The following is a 21,246-nucleotide window of genomic DNA, read 5'->3' as shown; positions in this document are numbered from 1 at the left end:
GCCATAGCCTAGTTGGCCTCCTGCACCATGGTGGGTGGGTGGAGGCTGTTTTTGCCCTCCCCAGGCTCCGGAGGCTTTTCTCGAGCCTTCAGGAGGGCAAAAATGGCCTCCCCTAGGCTTCAGAGGCCCTCCGGAAGCTGGAAATGGGTCCGTTTCTGGCCTTCTGGAGGCCCAGTTTTTGCCCTCCCTGAGCCTCCACACGGGCCTTGCAATTACCTGGGAACCAAAACAGGCTGCGTGGAGACTTCTGGGAGGAGCAGGGCGGGGCCAGCCAGGAGTGGGATTTGGGGGTTCACCGAACCACACAGAATCTTCACTAGAGGATTGCCCAAACCCAGGTGAACCCGGAGCAGCCCACCCCTGCTTGCAACAACAGGCCATCAGTCACTTTGCCAGACGGGCAGCTATATCCATGGAATAAAATAAATGAAATACAAATCATGAAGTCCAACTGACAAAAGATCAGCCGGTTTTATTTTAAAAGGAGCGAGGCATTTTTGTCTAGCATCAGGACAACAACAACAAAAGCCACAACATGGTGAGAAGGGGAGATTTAAGGGACTCCAAATGTCTCTCCATTTCGAGACCTGAGCTCTCCTTCTCACCCCAGCTCCTGCCAACCTAGCAGTTCGAAAGCATGCAAATGCCAGTAGATAGATCTTTATACTGTAACTGCTATTCTAATAGCAAATCCTGCATTATTGCATTACATTCTTGATTAAATTATCTTTCCATTAATATATAATTTTATGGTACTACTCCCCCAAAAAAGTGGTGTTATCAGCTAGTTTTAGAAAATATACTTTTCCCAAAAGATTTCCAAAATTTTGGCCGCTACTGTAGATGGGATATCTATCACAGCTACATCATGCCTTTCTTGTATCACCTTTGATGCAGTGAAAATGACTATTGACTTCCTGACCAGCTAAACAAACTAAACCAGTGGTGAAATTCAAATTTTTTTACTACCGGTTCTGTGGGTGTGGCTTTGTGGACGTGGCAGGGGAAGGATACTGCAAAATCTCCATTTCCACCCCACTCTGGGATCAGCTAGAGGGGTATTTGCCGGTTCTCCGAACTACTCAAAATTTCCGCTACTGGTTCTCCAGAATCTGTCAGAACCTGCTGGATTTCACCCCTGAACTAAACTACTTGAAAAAAATGTCAAGATGGACTGAGGAAGGTTATCTTCAGGGCCCAGTGAGGTTCTTTCAAATAACTCTGCACCTTGTTATTATGACACAAAAATAACCGAACCCTTTTTTTATATCTTAAATTAAGCTTTATAGCTGTCTACAGATCTCTTGTTGGGTTCTCCACCACTTGTATTTGTGAGCTCTCATACACTTAAATGAAGACATTCTTTGCGTCTGGAGAAACAACTGATTAAGACTTTGGTTAGGCGTAGCTTCAGCTGGAACTCTCTTTCCTCAGCTTCTCCAAAACGTCCTCTGGAGTCAGCGGGGCCAAAATTTTCACAATTTTTTCTCGAGATTTACTCCCCTGTTTTGAAAACACAAGCAAGAGACGTTTTAGGGGTTCCGAAATGGATTCTCTCCTCATTTGACGTGCAGGGGAAGGCTCAAGAACCCAAGCTGAATTACGCAAAGGACAGAAGAATAGTGTACCTTCTCCAACACCACATCGTTCTTCTTGACTTCGAGGATTTTAGAGAGGTAGCGACAGAGCTCCGCGTTGGCTTCCCCTTCGGATGGAGGGGCTGCGATGGCCACGCTTACCGCCTCGGTAGTCAGATCTGCAACAAGTATTTTAGGATGTAGCCGTCGCTACTGTTAAACTCCTGCCCTAAAATGCCTCTTTGGAATCTCTCACCTGTATGTAACGTCAACATTAGCTTAGAGATTTATAGACATAGCTGTGGAATAGAGCCTAGCTGAAGCTCCTCTTAACCCATGCTTGTTCTGACCGAGCTCCCCAAACACAACAAACCCTCTGAATTTAACTCAAAGATTCCTTTATTAGGAGCGCCAGCAGGTCCAGCAACAAATTTCTCTCTCACTGCAGGCTAACAAGTCTGTCCAGCAAGGAGATGAATAGCTGTCTGCCACACCTATTCATCTCCGCCCCCTGTCTTTTATCCGCAGAGCTAGGGTGGGGCCTCGCTAGCAGCGGTGGCTCTTCCTTCCCCAGGATCGGCCCATAGATTTCCACTGCTCTCCTCTCCTCTGCGTATCTGTGCATCAGACACTGGCCCCAGCTTTTCCTCCTCTTCCTCATCAGCCACCTCCAGACCTGGGAGCTGTTGACTCTCCATCTGAGGGCTGATGGATGGTCCAGGCTCTGCCTCTGCTTCTCTCTCTTCCACTCCCTCTTCCCCCTCAGAGCTCTCAAGTTGCCTTGATGCTGACAGGCCACAACAATGCTCTTAAATGCCTCCCATACATAAACACCAACATCACCACTTCAAGTGTTTCTATTACGCTAATGCAATTCTATTATTCGAAAACCTCTTCTGTAGCTATTTACACAATAAGCAAAGGCCTTGACACTTTCCCAAACTGTTTGGATTCATTCAGACAACCCCAATTCCAGTGGTGAAATTCAAATTTTTTTTTACTACCGGTTCTGTGGGCGTGGTGTGGCTTGGTAGGTGTGGCAGGGGAAGGCTACTGCAAAATCTCCATTCCCACCCTACTCCAGGGGAAGAACACTGCAAAATCCCCATTCCCTCCGCACTCCTGGGGAAAGATATTGCAAAATCCCCATTCCCACCCCACTCTGTGGCCAGCCAGAGGTGGTATTTGCCAGTTCTCTGAACTACTCAAAATGTCCACTACCGGTTCTCCAGAACCTGCTGAATTTCACCCCTGCCCCATTCTCAAATCATTTCTCTGAGGAAATCTTGCTGGGGCCCGGGGCAAGACCTCTACCCAAAACCCTGTCAATGTTGCATATGTACTTATGCTCTAACTTACCCATTACAGCATTTTGTTTAGATCCTGGTTTGGCATGAACTGAAATAACAATGGAACCATTTTTATCCCTCGTCACTGGAACTGGAGGAACAGATGGCTTTACCAAGTCCTTGGTCTGTGCTTTCCCCTTACATCAAAACACAAAATGAGTCCTTGACAGTGAGATGGGCAACATATAAATTTAATTAATAAACAACCATCTTCCCCACCCAACATCCCTCCCTCTCTCTCATTTATTTGCTGCGATGGCTGTTTGATCATGGAGAAAATCAACATATAATAATTTTAATAATAGTAATAATTTTAATTAGCAATTTTATGATGTTTGTGTGTCTATATTTTTCTTGACTGTACACCGCCTTGAGTCCTACGGGAGAAAGGCGGTATAGAAATATAATAAATAAATAAATAAATAAACATATGGGGTGGCTTGGAGTTGAAAATGATGTGATGGCACGTAACTACGGTGACCCTATTTTCTTGGAAAAAGGCATTTGGGCAAACCTGAAAGGGCAAACTTGAAAGAGGAGCAAAACTGAAAAAGATGCTATAGAGCAGTGTTTCCCAAACTTGACCCTTTGAAGATGTATGGACTTCAACTCCCAGAATTCCTCAACCAGGCATACTGGTTGGGGAATTCTGGGAATTGAAGTCCATGCATCTTAAAATAGCAAAGTTTGGGAAACACTGCTATAGAGCACTGCACACCAGAACAACTAAATACAAGGACAGTTTTTTTCCTGAATGCAATCAGTCCCTCTCTATCTCCCAAACCGGAAGAGCAGCGTCTCCAGGAGTGCCAGACTACAACTCCCATCATCCCTCCAAGAGGGAAGCAAGGTAGGAGAGGAAGAGGCTTGTAGTTCAAACGCGCACACGAGGCCTGCAAGCCTTTTTTGGGGCCGCCCGCATTCCGGGTCTGACCTTCCGGGGCATGGCATGTCTCCGTCCCGCGGCAGCCCAAACCGGAGACCCCGAACGGCGACAGAAAGCCGGAAAAGCCCAACCCAGCATCGAGGGGGTTTGCGTCACTTCCGCCTGCTCTTTCCGGTCGGCCCTGCTCCTAGAGATAGAAAAAGTGAGAGGCGTGCGTCCCGAATGCTTTCAGCTGCGGGATGGCTTTTAGCAAAAGCTACGGTAGGGGAAGCGAGCGGTTGCTAAGAGCATCATTAAAGACCAAGCTGTGACCAAGTTTGGCCATTAAAAAAAAAAAAAGATTCCTACGACTAGAGGAATCAATTAAATAAATTAAAATTAAGTCTTTTGAGCACTGAATGCAATGAAATTTCATTTTTTCATGTATCCCAATTAGTGTAGATTTGACGTGATAATAACGTTTTTACTCTATTCTATGATAATGATCTATCACTATTGTTGTATGTACACTGAGAGCTTATGCACTGGAGACAAATTCTTCTTGTGTCTAATCACACTTGGCCGATAAAAGAATTCTAAATCTATTCTAAAGCAGGTCCAGATTTTCAGTGTTTGGGCATCTTCCTACCACACATCATCATCATCATCATCATCATCGTCGTAGTATGGGAGCAGCTCTGTAGCAGACAAAAAAGCTCTACAGAGAATCATTAAAACTGCCCAGAATATCATCGGACTCCAGCTACCAGCCCTGGACGACATCTTCGAATTTCGCTGTTTTGAGGAAGTTGCATAACATTCTCCGAGACTCTTCCCATCCTGCTTACAATCTTTTTGGACTGTTGCCTTCTGGCAGAAGGTACAGAACAATTAAAACTCGGACCAACACGTTTTCTGAATAGTTTTTATCCCAGAGCTATAATTGCACTCAACAATGAACTAAAGGGCCACCATCAGTGAGCTGTTGGACAGCATTACTTGGTCTGTTGTGTGGATGTTTGGGTGGTTTAGGGGTGGGGAATTTGTGGTGGGTGGGGGTGTGTTTGGGGATTGTTGTGCGTGTTGGACCCGGTCTTTGGGTGTTAAGTGAATTTCGTTGCATGGGTATACTGTGTATACACGTACAATGACAATAAAAGTTATTATTATTATTAATAGGGTCATTTGAAAATCTAGCAGAAAATTCAGAGCTATTTCCTCAGTGCAAACTTAGAATTAGAGGGTGGAGGTGGGGATTGGTTTAGGATGGTATATTGGCAGTGCCCATTGCCACTTACTTAGTTCAATGTTTCTCAAATTTGAAATCCTTTTTAAAGATGCGTAAACTTCAACTCCCAGAATTCCCCAGCCAGCCTGCCTGGGGAACTCTGGCAGTTGAAGCAGTGTTGGTATTCAGCCAGTTCTATCCAGTTCAGGCGAACTGATAGCGGCGGCTTTGGGAGGCTCCGCCCACCTGCCTGGACGTCATCATGTCCCGTTTTTGATGCTCTGCGCATACGCGGAATGCCCTGCATGTGCACACTCACATTTGCAAACCAGTAGCGAAGGTAAGTGAATACCACCCGAGTTGAAGTTCACACATCTTAAAAGTTATCAAGTATGACAAACACTGGATTAGTTGATGGCTCAATGTGTTGTACAAACTGAAAAAGGTTTTAGTCTCAAGTGTGTTGGATGAGGGTATCCTAGCCATTCACTCTCACATAGAGAGGGAGTCCTTGAATAATAGTTGACTGGTTCCACTGAAGATTTGCCCATTCCACTCTCCATAGTGTTTAAGTAACCTTCCGCAAGAATGTCCTTTGTGTTAAGACCACAATGCCCATCATTCCTAGCCAATGGAAGATTTAATTCAATGCACATTGTGTAAGGCACCATTGTTGCCTTACATGCTTTATTCGGGGAAGTCTGCAGCTGGAATTTCAATACATCCCTAGGTATCCTGGGGCCTGTATATATTGATTATAACTTATTTTTATTGTTTCTTCAGTCACGTATTTTTGTGCTTCTGAATCTAGTTACATTTTGAATACTTATGACCTGCCACGTAAACAGATCTAGAATCAGAAACCAAAGTTATATTACTGCAGGCGGGATTAAGATCATTGTAATCATAGCCAAAAGCTTCTACAGGATGGTTAGAATCCAAACTGATAAATTAGCATTAGGGATGAGGGTTCACAATTGAATAATTTGACTCCAAGCATCATCTATTATAGCAAATGTGCTTTTCGGTTTTACCTCTTCAGATATTTTTCAGCATTTTCAAGTAACTTTACATGCCAGTTAGCAGAAAACCCTCAGCAAAATTAACTTTATCGGCAGAAACTGAGATTTAAGGGTTTAAAACTGCGTGAACTGGTAAGACGTTTTAAAGCAAAATCTGAGCCATAATTATCCCAATCAACGGGAAATAATTGCTGAGCACATTGTAAGCCGCCCTGAGTCTTCGGAGAAGGGCGGCATATAAATCAAATAAAAAAAAAAAATAATCCTCTAGTACCCCAAAAGGTATTATTGAGATTTCCTTCTGAGTAAGAATGCATAATTGCATTATCATCCATCTCCTCCAACAAATTGCCATTTGAGAAAACTAGGGCTGGAGTACCCATTAATAGTTCTCTGAAATTTGCCCAATTTCCTTACAAACTGCATATTTTCTGGACTAAGAACTGCTCCCTTACAAACCGAAAATATTCAAGATCTCTGCAAGTATTCAAAAAGATGCTTCATTTCATCCACACTTCACTTTATAGTTAAAGAATAGCTTCATACAACTGACTTCTGGGTAACGGTTTTTTCCAATACACAACAAAACTAGTTAAGTTTATATACAGGTATTGAGTACTATTACGGATGAATTTGCATCATCCTTAATTCTAATTCATGGTTAGTTTTAAGAATGACAATTCAGTTTAACGTGTTGCACTGTACAGGAGCACAATCACAATATCCACAGATATGTAATCTGCCGCAAGTGTATTTCAGGGGAAAAAGTGCTCTTTCCCGGCTTCCAGACTATGGTTAGCACATTTTCAATGACCATGTTAAGTATTTATGTATATTTTAGTTCAAGAAAGTTTGCGTGTGTATCATCATTGTAGGTAGAGAATACTAGTGCTTGGTACCCTCCGTGTACGATACTTCAGTTTTATAACACATCTGAGATTATGTATTTACAAAAATTCACAGTATTTCATGTTTCCCTTCTGTTCATATTCAAAGCAATTTTTTCTTTTGCTCCATCTCCGTTTTCGGAAGTTACGTATAAAATATAATTTCCGGTATTTGTCCATCTTCTATTGATGTTCCGTTGTTGTTACCCGGTGAGCTAAAAAAGAAAAAGCAAGTTTTGCTTGAAGTTGGAGATTCGTGGATCACTTTCTTCAAACCCTTGGTGCCGTAATGAGAATCAGGGCCCTAAACAAAAAACAGAAATTCATTATTGTGGCACTCTTCACAGTTGGGATAAGTAAACTTGCAATGCACACTAGGCTATGAGAAATTCTAAGCGAAGCATGATGATTTTACAGGAGACATGCTACAATAAACAGAACTTAAAAGCAGCATTTCCTGGATTATTATTATTATTATTATTAGAAGTATATAGGTAGTTCTTGACTTACGACCACATTTGAGCCCAAATTTTCTGTTGCTAAGGGAGACTGTTGTTAAGTGAGCTTTGACCCACTTGATGACTTTTCTGGCGACAGTTGTGAAGTGAATCACTGCTGTTGTTAAGTTAGGAACATGGTTGTTAAGTGAATCTGGCTTCCCCCATTGTCAGGAGGTCGCAAAAGATGATCACATGACCCCGGGACACTGCAACCGTCATAAATATGAGTCAGTTGCCAAGCCTCTGAATTTTGATCACGTGACCGTGGGGATACCGCAGTGGTCATAGGTGTGAAAAAATGGTCAAATGACCCAAATGCCATTTCATTTGCGCCGTTGCAACTTTGAATGGTCACTAAATGGACTGTTGTAAGTCAAAGACTACCGTACCTGTATCTTCACATTATTTGTTCATTGCTTTATAGTTACTGTTTCCACAATTTCATAAAGTGCCTTACTTTCAAGGTTGCACAAGCAGTGTAACACACGGTTGGCAAAATCTCTATTGGTTCTTTGAACATAACTCTAAAGGTGCTGGCTGTTCCGTCGCAGCTAAATCCAGTGTCGTTTTGTCCTAGAGTCTGGTTTTTCTCATATTCAATTATCTGTAGGAAGAAAGCGATGGAAGATTTATTTTTTTTTCTTGGAAGAACGTATTTTCTAAGCGAAGCACAGCCAGAAGATTACTATTGAAGCCTGTTTATCATATCCAGTTCCCGACCCAAATGTTAGCATGAGGCTCTAACAAACAAAACTTTCAGAAATCAACGTAGTAAAATTGGACCTTCAATTGGAATTTGTGAATCATGTCCTTGCTTACAAAGCAGGCACCCCTAATTCTTGAGAACCAAAGGGCACATCTGAACTGCCTCTGGGGCTTTGTAGATTCGCAGTAACATTTTAGGACAGAGGCCTTCAAACTTGGCCACTTTAAGACTTGTGGACTTCAATTCCCAGAATTCTCCAGCCAGCTATGGAGAATTCTGGGAGCTATGTTGGTTGGGAGTTGAAGTCCACAAGTCTTAAAGCGGCCAAGTTTGAAGATCTCTGTTCTAGGAAGTAAATATTATCAATTGAAGCTAATAATTTGTAACATATAAGTTTCACTTTTACCAATAACATTTAATAAAGGCAGGGAGCTAAGCAAGCATCAAGGAATGAATTGGTGGGGACATCTGCTCCTAACCAATATTGGAAGAATGATTATCAGCTCTTGCTATGGCAACACCTTGGCTTAATCTCAAGTAATAGCACACCAGTTTTGTACTGTTGCCAAAAAAAGAAAAATGCAGATACACAGCTCATAAAGAAGGAATATTAACCTCCCACTCCTGCCTTTATGCCAGCTATTTACTATTTCTGGGCACAGCTCATAATGTTTACTAATCACATTAGAAATTCTGTAGCTATCTCCATCCCCAAACGGCAACCAAGGAGACACGATATACATGACAGAACACACTTCTCTTTATTATGATCAGTGACATGCTGTTTGATTGCTTTTAATGGCATCTGCTGATTCAATTCTTTGCATGTCATCTCATACATGGTGATTAAAACAATTCAAATGTGTATCATGTTATTTGCATCATCTTGGGTGACAAGGATGTTCTCAAATGAAGGTGAGGTGTGATTTAATTAAAATAGAATGGCATACTGCTTCTAAGAAGAGGTTTAAAAACCTGTTAACTTCCCTGTAATCAGGGTGGATAAAAATCGATGATTTTTTTTTAAAAAAATTTAAAATCGGATTTTTATTTTTATCAAATTTATTTTAATAACATGCTTTTGGAGTAAAATTCTATCTAAAGATAGTTTTCTATTTAAGAGACATTAATAATTTAGTTTATTCAGCATGAAATAGAGCTTAGTTATGTAGCATGAGGCTGTATATTCTGCAATATTGGAACAGTCAGTAAGTCAACAGCAGATCAGAGGAAGAGCCGCTGTGGGACAGAGATGACAGTTGCCCTTTAAAAATCAAGCCTTTTTACTAGTGATTTAAATCATGATTTAAATCGACTTGATTTAAATCAAATCCACCCTGCCTGTAATTATGGGCATAATGCAAACAACTTTTATTTCCATCGTAGACCAAAACGACAACCAAAATATTCAACCCTTATTCCTTGGCTGAAAAGCACCTACAAGCTGATCATTTATATTTCAAGAAGCTATGGTTTTGAAAGAAGTTCCTCTCCAGATGCACAGTTGTATTTTAAATCATCTATGAATTTAAATGTACTCAATTAGCTTGTAAAGTGTTGTATATGAATTCCTTGATCAAAGCATGGTAAATGTCAAAATGAATTTGTTTCAGTCAGATTCTTCCAATACTCAATACTGAATGACTCATTCAGGGATAGAAAATTGACGATGAAGCATTTGTATACCTCCATGCTTACAAAAGACATTTTTCTTTTTAAAACATCCACCTATTTGTTAATAGTAATATTAATATTGCCATTATTTATTATTTATTACTTAATATTTATCTCCTGTTAAAATAATTGTGTAACAGTTGAAACAGAAATATTTTCCCAGTTTCCTCTTAACCTAACGTGAGCCATTCTAAGTGATACAACATTAATAGAATATTAATGCACTGATCATGCTACCTAGTTAGGTAATGAAATGCCTGCAAACAAACAAACAACCAAGCTCAGAGAGTACCCAGGATTTCACAATAGTAGAATATCCCTGATTTCAGTTCAACAAAAGTCACTCATTATAAACTCGAAAAACAATTGTACCTGAATATTAACTTGATAATCTGTGGGGCCATGAATAGAACCATATAGTCCAAATCCCACAATTGAAATTCTTCTATTAACTGTGAACCTTAAAAAAAAGAGAAAAACAGACTATTATCTGAATCTGCTATTTCACCAAACTATAAGTTTTTTTTAAAAAAAATTGCCGATAGCTCATTTCAATTGCAAATGTATGGACCCATTTATCAACTTAACCAGAGTACTTCCAGGGGAAGTTTTGCCAATCTTATTACAAGTCATAAGAACATCCCTCTATTTCACAGCCCAACAAATGGCAGCTAAAAACTAATCCGATGCCGGTTCTTTAGATAAACTGGCCTACCCTTCATTCTCAAGACTTCTGAACTCTGCAAAAAAAAAAAAAAAAAAAAAAAAAAAAAAACCTTTCTGACATGCTTCTTTCTTTGGTGCTTCATGGTTGAAGGGTAGTAACTTTTCTGCTAAATTCAAAGCTTCATCAGTTTGCACACTCACCTTATTTTAATGGCCCTCTGCTGTTTAATATGTATGTAGTCTTTTAAATGTTATTCTGAGTGATATTTTATTGCTTTTATTATGGGGTATTTATAATGGGCCATCATGGGATCCATCAGTTTTAAGAGGGAAAATTAATATATTTGCTTTCCGACTAGTCACTACATTTCTTGCTGTGTGGTACTTTGGAAACCTCTCCATTCAAACCCTTATGATTGTCGTATTACTGAAAAAACAGGAGCCATACCTGATCCGATCACTTGTTCCACTGTAACCCCAGCGACTTTCCACTTGTTGGAATCTGTTTATGCTGCACTCCTTCCCTCTAAGACAGCATCTTGGTCGGTCAATATAGTCAACTCTAGGTTTAGGGTTGACAGTAAAATGTAAGAAAAGATTGACTACTTCCCGATCTGACAAAATTCCAGACTGAGCAGGACCTGGGAAAAAAAATGGAAGGAATGCAACTGAGCGGAACATACATTACTCTGTACCAGGATGACAACTGATTTTTTAAAAAAGAGAGATAAGTCTATTTATACTGCCCGAAAAAAAGCGATAAAATAGGCCCTTTCTAGTAAGAATGCGTAAGATAGAAGTCTTAACATCGGCCAAGTTATGTCGGCTGGCGACACCCAGGGGGAGGGCCTTCTCTGTGGGAGCCCCAGCCCTGTGGAATGAACTGCCCCCGGAAATACGTAAGATCTCCGACCTCCGGGTGTTTCGTTGCGCATTGAAGACCCTGTTGTTCCGCCAGGCCGGGCTATCAATATTAACATAATGAGTTTAAATTGGGGTATTTTAAATTTTTGGAGTTTTAAACCGGCCAAATCTATTTAATTATTTTAATTTTTAATCATTGTTGTGTCTTGTGTTTTTAAATTGGCTGTACACCGCCCTGAGTTCTTCGGGAGAAGGGCGGTATAGAAATAAAATTATTATTATTATTATTATTATTATTATTATTATTATTATTATTATTATTATTATTATTATTATTATTATTATTATTAACAGGTTTTTCTATTTAACTTTGGTGTAACTTTTACAACGACAAAGCCAATCAGAAAAGTTACCTGCTGCAAACTCTTCAATTGTCATGAGTGGAAAACGGATCAAAGAGAGAGCTTTGCCAAGTACTTTCTGCTTATTTGCAGAGGTGACTGGTAACTGCTGCCTCTGACATTCTGCTTCGGCCCAACGCACAACGGCTCCAAAGAGCCGGCTCTCTCGAATACTGAGCGTGTCTCTTTCCAGTACAGCACACAATGTGTCTGAAGAAGAAGATTGGAGTTTATTGCACAGATCAAATAAGATCGCGGTACATACAAGTTTGACTTCAGGCCCAATTCCAGCTAAACTGGTTTCGGACAGCTGTCCCTTCCCTGATGAAAACAAGACATGAATCATCTTCTAATGGTAAACTACTTCTGCATACTGAAGAATGAGTCAGAACTACCGTTGTATAAAACGACTTCTAGCTATTAATCGCCCTGCACAAAAATAGTTTGATACTGCTGAAATCCTATTCACACCTTAATGAAAAATTCATCCAGTAGTATCGTATTTTTCAGAGTATAAGATGCTCCGGACTATAAGACACACCTACCTTTTTTGGTGAGGAAAACAAGAAAAAGAAATCTGCCTCTGCCTCCCAGCAATTTTGCCTCGTTGCAGCAAACAACAAATAGCCTGCTTTACTTTCATTTTCATTTTCAGCATAGCTTGATTAGCACAAGGAAAAAAAAAAATCTGCTTCCAGCAATTTACCTCCTTGAAGCAAGCAGCAGAGGCTGGGGCAAAACAGCTGAGAGTCGGGAGGCCGATCCAATCAACTTGTGCTACTTAGGCTGTGCTGAAGCTGAAATGGGCTATTTCTTCTTGCTGCAAGGAGGTAAACTGCTGAGAGGCAGAGGCCAAAGGATGGGGGCCAGTGGGTGGGCGGGGCTACATTCGGTATATAAGACGCACCTAAATTTTCACCCCCTTTTAGGGGGGAAAAAAGGGCATCTTATACTCAAAAAAATACAGTAATTCAGCCAGAATCTTTAAGCATAAAAGTCAAATAATTATAGTGTAAAATCAGCATAGGATAATGCTGCAAAAACCTGCTAACCAAAAAGACAACATCTTAGCAAATCTCTTAATGGGAGATATATATGAAAACTGATTTTTTAAGGAACAGGGAATCTAGTGCTCTTCGGATTCTGTGGGATTCTGATTCCAATCAGTGATCAGGACTGATGGGAACCAAACACCAACATCATCTGGATTGTCAGAATGCCAATGTAATGTAAACACATTCATGTTTAGGAACTACTTACCTATATCAATATCTGTAAAGCCTTCTGCACTTATTGCATCCATAGTACTTTTGTCTATTGTGTCAAGGCAGAGACTGGCCAGTTGAGGTTCATCAAATAAACGAGCCTGTCCAAAAATATTTGTCCAAAATTATGCTATTTTAGTTTACAACTAACAGAAATAGTTTTTTTAAATGTTTACTTTTTTATTTATCAAATTGAGAAACCGCCCATCTCACTCCTACAGCAAGTGATAATATTTCAACATTCAATAATAAGTCATGGTTATTTTAATTGAAGGAAACTCAAGGCAAGTTTGCTGCTTTTAAAGAATTTTTAATTTAACGCTCCTTTCCCAAGCCTTCCCAGATTTAGTTCTTACTACAAGAAAGAAGAACTGCATAGTAAGAAATAAAAGACCAACAATCTAACTTATTCTACAGTATTTACCATAACTACATTTAAGGACAACTCTGCAATATACAAGTCTAATGGAATTGGATACAAGTTGCAATCTCTTTCAATTTTGTTTCAGAAAGTATTTGATAATCAGTCTCTAAGCCAGGTTGAAAGTCTAGCCCTGGAGCCTTGAATTCAGTAAAAAAGTTATGAAACACACAGCTTCAACAAAACAGTTGGATGGTTACCTGAGTAAGCAGCATAAAAGCATTATCTGCCCGAAGGTGCTTAGTGAGAAATTCTACACAATGAGCTTCCAGGGCAGGGACAGCATATTTCTTAGCTGTATAGAGAGTCGTCATAACAGTTTCAGGACCAATCTGAACTTCATCCGAATACAAAAATCTAAAAAAAAAAAAAAATATCGAAGAAGATAAATTTAAGAAAACTACTCGATACATGCTTATTCATGCCACTTTGTCTTAGTAGCTTCTTTATACACTTCGTTTGATGACACAAAGCTGATTTTGCAATACGTATATAAACCAAATCTTCCACTAATATCTGCAAAAAGGCAATCAATCACTTTCCAAACTCAAAAAGTAGGAGATTGCCTCTGGGCCTAACACAACAAGAGATGCTGCATTCCTAGAAGTCCAGTTCAAAATGCCCCCATCTAGCTTATTTTGACTTGCATCTCTCACTCCTAAGTCTCTACTTCAAATTCTCCAATAATCCACGTTATTCAGCAATGAATGAGCAGCCAAACCTACTTTCTGGGGGCCCACAATTTCACCAAGGGACACAACCTCTTTTTTCTACAATACGTAATGTGACAGCATTTTGCACAACAAATGGAAATAAAAATGTTTTGTATACCTTTAAGAGGACCTTTTAAACTCATCTTGACAACAGGCATAATCCACATTATCATCATGGCAAATACCTTTTAAAGAATAAGCAAAGGTGTTTTTTTGTTTTTGTTTTTTGGGAGAAAGGTGGTGGCCAAATTCCCTATACCATCCTGGCTTAACAACCATGATTCATATCTTTGTGCCAATGCAGCCATCCTGATTTGATCATAGTGATCACCACTATGAATGGCTTAGTGGTTTTTAATTATTTCATCCAATTACCCCTTTCGTGTCCTTGGTGCTGTGTTTTGATTGTTTGTTTCATACGTTTCATTACCCAAATAGGTAATCAGCACTGATGATGTTACCTAGCTAGGTAATAAAACAGCTGCAACAGACATCCAATCACAAAGAACCCCAAGAACATCACAATTCAATTCAATTCTGAGCTACATATATTCTCTTCTATTGAAATTACCCCTTTTCCTGGCCACAAATTATTTTTTATACATAACTCAAACCAGCAAACACTTGGTTCACTTGCCTCCTATTTTCTCCACCGCAAACCTGTGAGGTGGGTTGGGCTGAGGGAGACTAACTAACCCAAAGTCATCCAGAAAGTTTCCACGCTTAAGGCAGGATTAAAACTCCCTGTCCCTGGTTTCTAGACCAGCATCTTCACCAGTTTTTATGTCTCCATATCTCTTATTACAGTCATGGGCCAGCATATATCTCTGTATAAATAATGTCATTACCTCCACCTCCCCCCAGACAAAAGAGCCAAGTAAAATATTTATTACTAATAAAGGATAATATTTGTGGCTGAGGGTTGACATAAGGATCCTTGGTGCTCTCTGAGCTTGCTTGTTATGGTAATGAAATATCTGCAAGAAAACAAGCAAATTCAGAGAACACCAAGGACCCTTCATATATTTATTATGGTCATAAACCGGCACATTTCTCTATATAAACCATGTCATTACCCCTTCCCTAGATAAAACAATCAAATCAAATCTTTATTATTCATAGACCAGCATAATCAATTTAAATATTTATTCCCCCACCACTACCAAAAAAGCAAAGGCAAATATTTATTACAGCCACAGACAAGCATATCTATTTAAATCATGTCATTCTTCCACCATTACCCAAAAAAGCCAAATCAAATCTTTACTAGCTCTAGACCAGCATGTATCTTTATATAAAAACTATGCTATTATCGCCCCCCCCCAAGCAAAGGCCAAATCAAATCTTTACTAGTCGTAGACCAGCCTATATATTTAATATAAAGCAGTGGTCACCAACTGGTGATCTGTGAGAAACTTTTGGTGGTCCGTAGAAAAAATTATTTGCATTTTTTTATATTGCACTCAATACTATTTACCTTTTTTTTTCTTTAAAAAAAAAATCACATTAGCGGTCTGGGGGATTTAAAATTATGAATTTAGTCCGAAAGGTTGGTGACCACCGATATAAAGCTTGTCATTATCCCCACCTACCACCCACCAAAACAAAAGCCAAATCAAATCTTATATTACCTTCCACCGACCTCAAATCTCTCTCCCTTCCTGCCATTGCTTCCCCCACCCCCACCCCCACCCTTCAGAAGCAGAGCTGGGGGGTTTTATCCCCACCAGCCACTGCCAAACTGGATCCTGGACTCCCCCAAAACTCAGGAATCGCCTCTCTACCCCCCCCCCCATGATGCCCTAAAGCAGGGGTCTCCATCTTTGGCAACGTTAAGCCTGGCGGACTTCAACTCCCAGAATTCCCCAGTCACCTTTGCTACCACCCCCAAGTTCTTCTTTAAAGAACCGTTGTAACACAGGAGGCGAAACCTTGGTTTCGGTCTTCACGATTCCAAACTTAGAACATAAAACCCACCACTGAAGGAAGCAAGCTATTCCATTGATCAATGGTTCTTGCATTTCTGAAAACGTCTCCCATAAAGGAACTCAAGGTTGAAATGAGGGTCCTTGGTGGCCTCTGGGCTTGGTTGTTTCCTTGCAAACATTTCATTATCCAAGACCATCAGCAGGGATAATGTCATCACCCAGTTTGGGTAATGAAACATCTGCAAGAAAACAACCAAGCTCTAAAGAAAATTTCTCCTGACTCGTAGGTTGGATCTCAACTTGAACAAGCCTCCATCCATCACTTCTCATCCTGCTCTCGGTTGCTTTAGAGCAGGGGTCTCCAACCTTGGCGACTTTAAGCCTGGCGGACTTCAACTCCCAGAATTCCCCAGCCAGCTTTGCTACACCTCCCCACCCCCCCCAATCCCCAAGTGATGCCCTAAAGCCAGGGGTCTCCAACCTTGGCGACTTTAAGCCTGGCGGACTTCAACTCCCAGAATTCCCCAGCCAGCTTTGCTACACCTCCCTACCCCCCAATCCCCAAGTGATGCCCTAAAGCCAGGGGTCTCCAACCTTGGCGACTTTAAGCCTGGCGGACTTCAACTCCCAGAATTCCCCAGCCAGCTTTGCTACACCTCCCTACCCCCCAATCCCCAAGTGATGCCCTAAAGCCAGGGGTCTCCAACCTTGGCGACTTTATGCCTGGCGGACTTCAACTCCCAGAATTCCCCAGCCAGCTTTGCTACACCTCCCCACCCCCCCAATCCCCAAGTGATGCCCTAAAGCCAGGGGTCTCCAACCTTGGCGACTTTAAGCCTGGCGGACTTCAACTCCCAGAATTCCCCAGCCAGCTTTGCTACACCTCCCCACCCCCCCCACCCCCCAAGTGATGCCCTAAAGCCAGGGGTCTCCAACCTTGGCGACTTTAAGCCTGGCGGACTTCAACTCCCAGAATTCCCCAGCCAGCTTTGCTACACCTCCCTACCCCCCAATCCCCAAGTGATGCCCTAAAGCCAGGGGTCTCCAACCTTGGCGACTTTATGCCTGGCGGACTTCAACTCCCAGAATTCCCCAGCCAGCTTTGCTACACCTCCCCACCCCCCCACCCCCCAAGTGATGCCCTAAAGCCAGGGGTCTCCAACCTTGGCGACTTTAAGCCTGGCGGACTTCAACTCCCAGAATTCCCCAGCCAGCTTTGCTGGCTGGGGAATTCTGGGAGTTGAAGTCCGCCAGGCTTAAAGTCGCCAAGGTTGGAGACCCCTGGTTTAAAGACACCCCCCCTCCTTGGGGATAACACCCCCCCCTACCCGGCGTGTGGAAGGCAGGCGCCCATCCCCCCCTCAGACCTCCATCCCCCTCGGACCTGAGCAGGGCCAGGAAGGCTGCGGGCTCCACGTCAGGCAGCTCGATCTCGGCCGAGGTGGTGGCCATGCCGCCGTTGAACATGGCGTCGAAGACGGCGCTGCCCGCCGCCAGGACGAAACGGTGAGCCGGGATACGTTGCTGACCCGGCCCGGGCGCTCCTCCGCCGGCTCTTGAGCCACCTTTGCCCACCACGAAGCGCACGTCGCTCAGCAGTTCGTTGGCGAAGAGGAAGGCGAAGCGCTCCCTCAACGACCGCTTCGTGGCCTGCCAGTTGTAAGCCGGCTCGCGTTGCACCATCACCGGAGGCGCGGGCGCCGGCACCCCCCGCCACGCCGGCCGGGTTTTCGTTGCTCGCGGCGGTTGCCAAAGCCGCCTCAAGGCCGCCCGCGGCCGCCATTTTGCCACCCCTCCTCCTCCTCCTCCTCCGGCCCTGCGCAGGCGCTCTCTCGTTCTCGCTCGCTTTCACAAATCGCCTCACAATCCTGCCGGTGCCTCCCTCCCGGGAGGGCGTCTGCGCAGGCGCGACGTCGCGCGGACGCACGCGAACGTGCGGCCCCCCCCCCCCGGAGAGTGGCTTTGCGTCTCCTCCGCCCACGCACGCCGATCACGGCTGCGCGCGCATCTCCTCCGCAAAGATACGAATGAAAGAGGGGGACCCGCTGCGGTCAAATAAGGGCTCGCGTGATATGTTGTTGGTCAACCCAATAAGGCTCTTCCTTTGTTGTTGTTGTTTTTTCTTCGCCGGTAGAGAAAATCGCAAGTTTTCTTACTTATCGCGGGTTTGTCCACCAAAAATGCTCCCCCTTTTCCTCCATCGGTGGAGAAAATCGCGAGAGAGGCCACAAGAGCCCAAGTCAAAATTGCAAGGGGGGGAAATGGGGCTTTTTGCTTCTTCTTATTAGAATAGAATAGAATAGAATAGAATAGAATAGAATAGAATAGAATAGAATAGAATAGAATAGAATAGAATAGAATTCTTTATTGGCCAAGTGTGATTGGACACACAAGGAATTTGTCTTTGGTGCATATGCTCTCAGTGTACATAAAAGACAAGATACGTTCGTCAAGAATGCAGAATATGTGTAGGTTCTTGGGCAGAAAACATAAAAGGGAGCAAAAATCTTGAAAAATTCTTTTGAGAAAAATTTCCGAAGGGAGCAAAATCTGAAAGAGGCTCTTAAACATTTTTTAAAAAACCCTTATGCTTATGACTTTGCTTAGAATAAAATAACAGAGTTGGAAGGAACCTTGGAGGTCTTCTAGTCCAACGCCCTGCCCAGGCAGGAAACTCTACACCACTTCAGACAAATGGTTATCCAACCTCTTCTTAAAAACTTCCAGTGTTGGAGCATTCAGAACTCCTGGAGGCAAGTTGTTCCACTGATTGTTTTATCTCTGTCAGGAAATTTCTCCTTAGTTCTAAGTTGCTTCTCTCCTTGATGAGTTTCCACCCATCGCTTCTTGTCCTGCCCTCAGGTGCTTTGGAGAATAGCTTGACTCCCTCTTCTTGGTGGCAGACCCTGAGATATTGGAACACTGCTATTATGTCTCCCTTAGTCCTTCTCTTCATTAAACTAGACATACCCAGTTCCTGCAACTGTTCTTCATATGTTTTAGCCTCCAGTCCCCTAATCATCTTTGTTGCTCTTCTCTGCACTCTTTCTAGAGTCTCCACATCTTTTTTACACCGTGGCGACCAAAACTGAATGCAATATTCCAAGTGTGACCTTATACCAAGGCCTTATAAAGTGGTATTAACACTTTACGTGATCTTGATTCAAAGGAAAATGCTTTACAAAGGAAAATTCAAGAGTAAAAGCCAGAAAGTAAATAAACGCAAAGGGCTGCTTTCCAAAATCAAGGACCGTGCTTTGTATAACAAAGGAGGTGTTTGTCGCTGTAGATTTGTGATGCCCTCTGAACGAAATCACAATGCATTTTAATAATGTGTACAATGTGATTTGAAAGAAATGTAAATGTGGGAGCTTAAAATAAATGTTGATTTCCAACCCTATGTCTTTAACTGAACAGCTTTTGCTCATCAATATGAGGAACAAAGTTGCCATGTGAAGAATGTTTCTGAATTCCAAGGGGATGATACAACGATGCCAGACAGTGATACAATATAATATTTCCAAGTCTATTAAGTCTTTCATTAACAAACGAAACAAGGAAACATTAATGTTTATCTTCCTTCTTTGGACAGAGTCTGTGGCAGCAGTTAAAATATGGCAGCTACTGAAATGAGGGCAGAGGAGGTCCCAGCAGGTCCTTTCAAAGATGCATTGCGCTGTCATTGAAAATATAAATGAAAATGTGTGTTGCTAGAGCGGGCAAAAAAAAAATTCCTGTCATAATGCCCATGAATAAGCAGATAAAAAGACTTTTATTTCTTATTTCAGATGCATTTTTTTTCTCTCTCTCTTCAAGATTTCATTCAATGTAATGAAAGAAAATGATGTTAATTCAGTTCTTCATGTGCGTATTATTTATTATTTTATTGGTTCGATTTATATGCCGCCCTTTCTCCGGAGACTCAGGGCGGCTTACAATGCGTTAAGCAATAGCCTTCATACTTTTGTATATACCTGCTTAGTAGGGCTTTCGGGGGGGGGGGGGCCTAAGCGGTGTTCTTTTTTATACAAAGTCAGCTTATTGCCCCCACAATCTGGATCCTCATTTTACCTACCTTGGAAGGATGGAAGGCTGAGTCAACCTTGAGCCTGGTGAGATTTGAACTCGCAGTAATTGCAGGCAGCTGGCAGCTAAGTGCTACTTTAACAGCACTTTTAGTCTGCTGTACCACCAAGTGCAGCTCCTTGTGTCGTAGCCAAGGGATATGGGTGAATATCTAATCTTTCCTTACATAAATGTCCTTCAAAAGGTCTGCAGCTTTGCTGATGCTTCCATTAAATCCAGGGGTGGGGCTGCTGGGGGTTCGCAGGGGTTCGGGAGAACCCCTAGCTAAGTTTCTGTGCAGTTCGGAGAATCCCCAAATCCCACTCCTGGCTGGCTCCGCCCACCCCAACCTGCCCCTTCCAGGTGTCCCCATGTGGCCTGTTTTGGATGCAGGTAAGTGCAGGGTGCACACAGAGGCTTGGGGAGGGCAAAAAACAGGTCTACTGGAAGTTTGGGAAGGCTGGAAATGCCTCCGGAGGGACTCCGGAGCCTGGGGAGGCCATTTCTGCCCTCCCAGAGGCTCGAGGAAAGCCTTCGGAGCCTGGGGAGGGGAAAAACATCCCTTCCCCACCATGGGTGCAGGAGGCTGACTGGGCCACACCCACCCAGCAACTGGGCAGAGAACCCCTTGCTAAAATTTTTGAAGCCCACCTGGAGATAGACTGGAGGTAGAGGGGAGGGTTGTCCCTTTGAGGACAGTCAGGGGTCTGTAATTAGAATAATGTGCAGGTATCTTTGGGGAGGTAGTTTAAAAAGTCAAAGTCGTGGCTGTGTAATAGAAACCCTGCCTCTTCTATTGCATTCCCCACCATCCAGTCAGAGCTGAAGAAGCTTCTTGGATGAAGAAGCGAAACGACTTCAAAGAAAATCCAGAAAGTCCTGAAAAAGCACCTTTGGGACAACTATGACCTGGATGACTGGGAATCTCCACAGACACCCTGCCTCTTCTAAACCTGCATTATGCTTGCTGGGGAATTCTGGGCAAATGATCACCTGCTGAAACAGACTGCAATGTGCAACCATATTCAGCATCACAGCGGAGTCTGCGAGAGAGACATGCAAGGATGCCTAACAACATACATGAATTCTTTGTTGGGAAATCCATGCTGGAAAAC

At 42.5% G+C, this 21,246-nt stretch overlaps 2 protein-coding genes across 2 annotated transcripts; both read right to left on the bottom strand.

The window, feature by feature from the left end:
• Positions 1 to 415: 415 nt before the first annotated feature.
• On the bottom strand, positions 416 to 3,950 carry CUNH15orf40 (chromosome unknown C15orf40 homolog). Its single transcript, XM_070953555.1, has 4 exons — positions 3,861 to 3,950; positions 2,937 to 3,063; positions 1,629 to 1,756; positions 416 to 1,503 (listed from the first exon to the last, which is right to left on the bottom strand). Exons 1-4 carry the CDS (start codon positions 3,948 to 3,950, stop codon positions 1,411 to 1,413), a joined length of 438 nt encoding a protein of 145 aa, XP_070809656.1. The 3' UTR covers positions 416 to 1,410.
• Positions 3,951 to 6,544: 2,594 nt separating this feature from the next.
• On the bottom strand, positions 6,545 to 17,849 carry BTBD1 (BTB domain containing 1). Its single transcript, XM_070953915.1, is given in 9 exon segments — positions 6,545 to 7,232; positions 7,886 to 8,032; positions 10,181 to 10,268; positions 10,923 to 11,115; positions 11,752 to 11,949; positions 13,000 to 13,105; positions 13,626 to 13,782; positions 17,451 to 17,776; positions 17,778 to 17,849. Coding segments are annotated over 9 exon segments (1,446 nt in total). The 3' UTR covers positions 6,545 to 7,073.
• Between the last annotated feature and the right edge of the window lie 3,397 nt (positions 17,850 to 21,246).

Source organism: Pituophis catenifer, unplaced genomic scaffold (genome assembly GCF_029215685.1).
Source record: "Pituophis catenifer annectens isolate HBS135680 unplaced genomic scaffold, rPitCat1.0.hap2 SCAF_14, whole genome shotgun sequence".
In the NCBI taxonomy this organism is placed as follows: domain Eukaryota; kingdom Metazoa; phylum Chordata; class Lepidosauria; order Squamata; family Colubridae; genus Pituophis; species Pituophis catenifer.
This window is presented reverse-complemented; position numbering and strand designations above follow the sequence as displayed.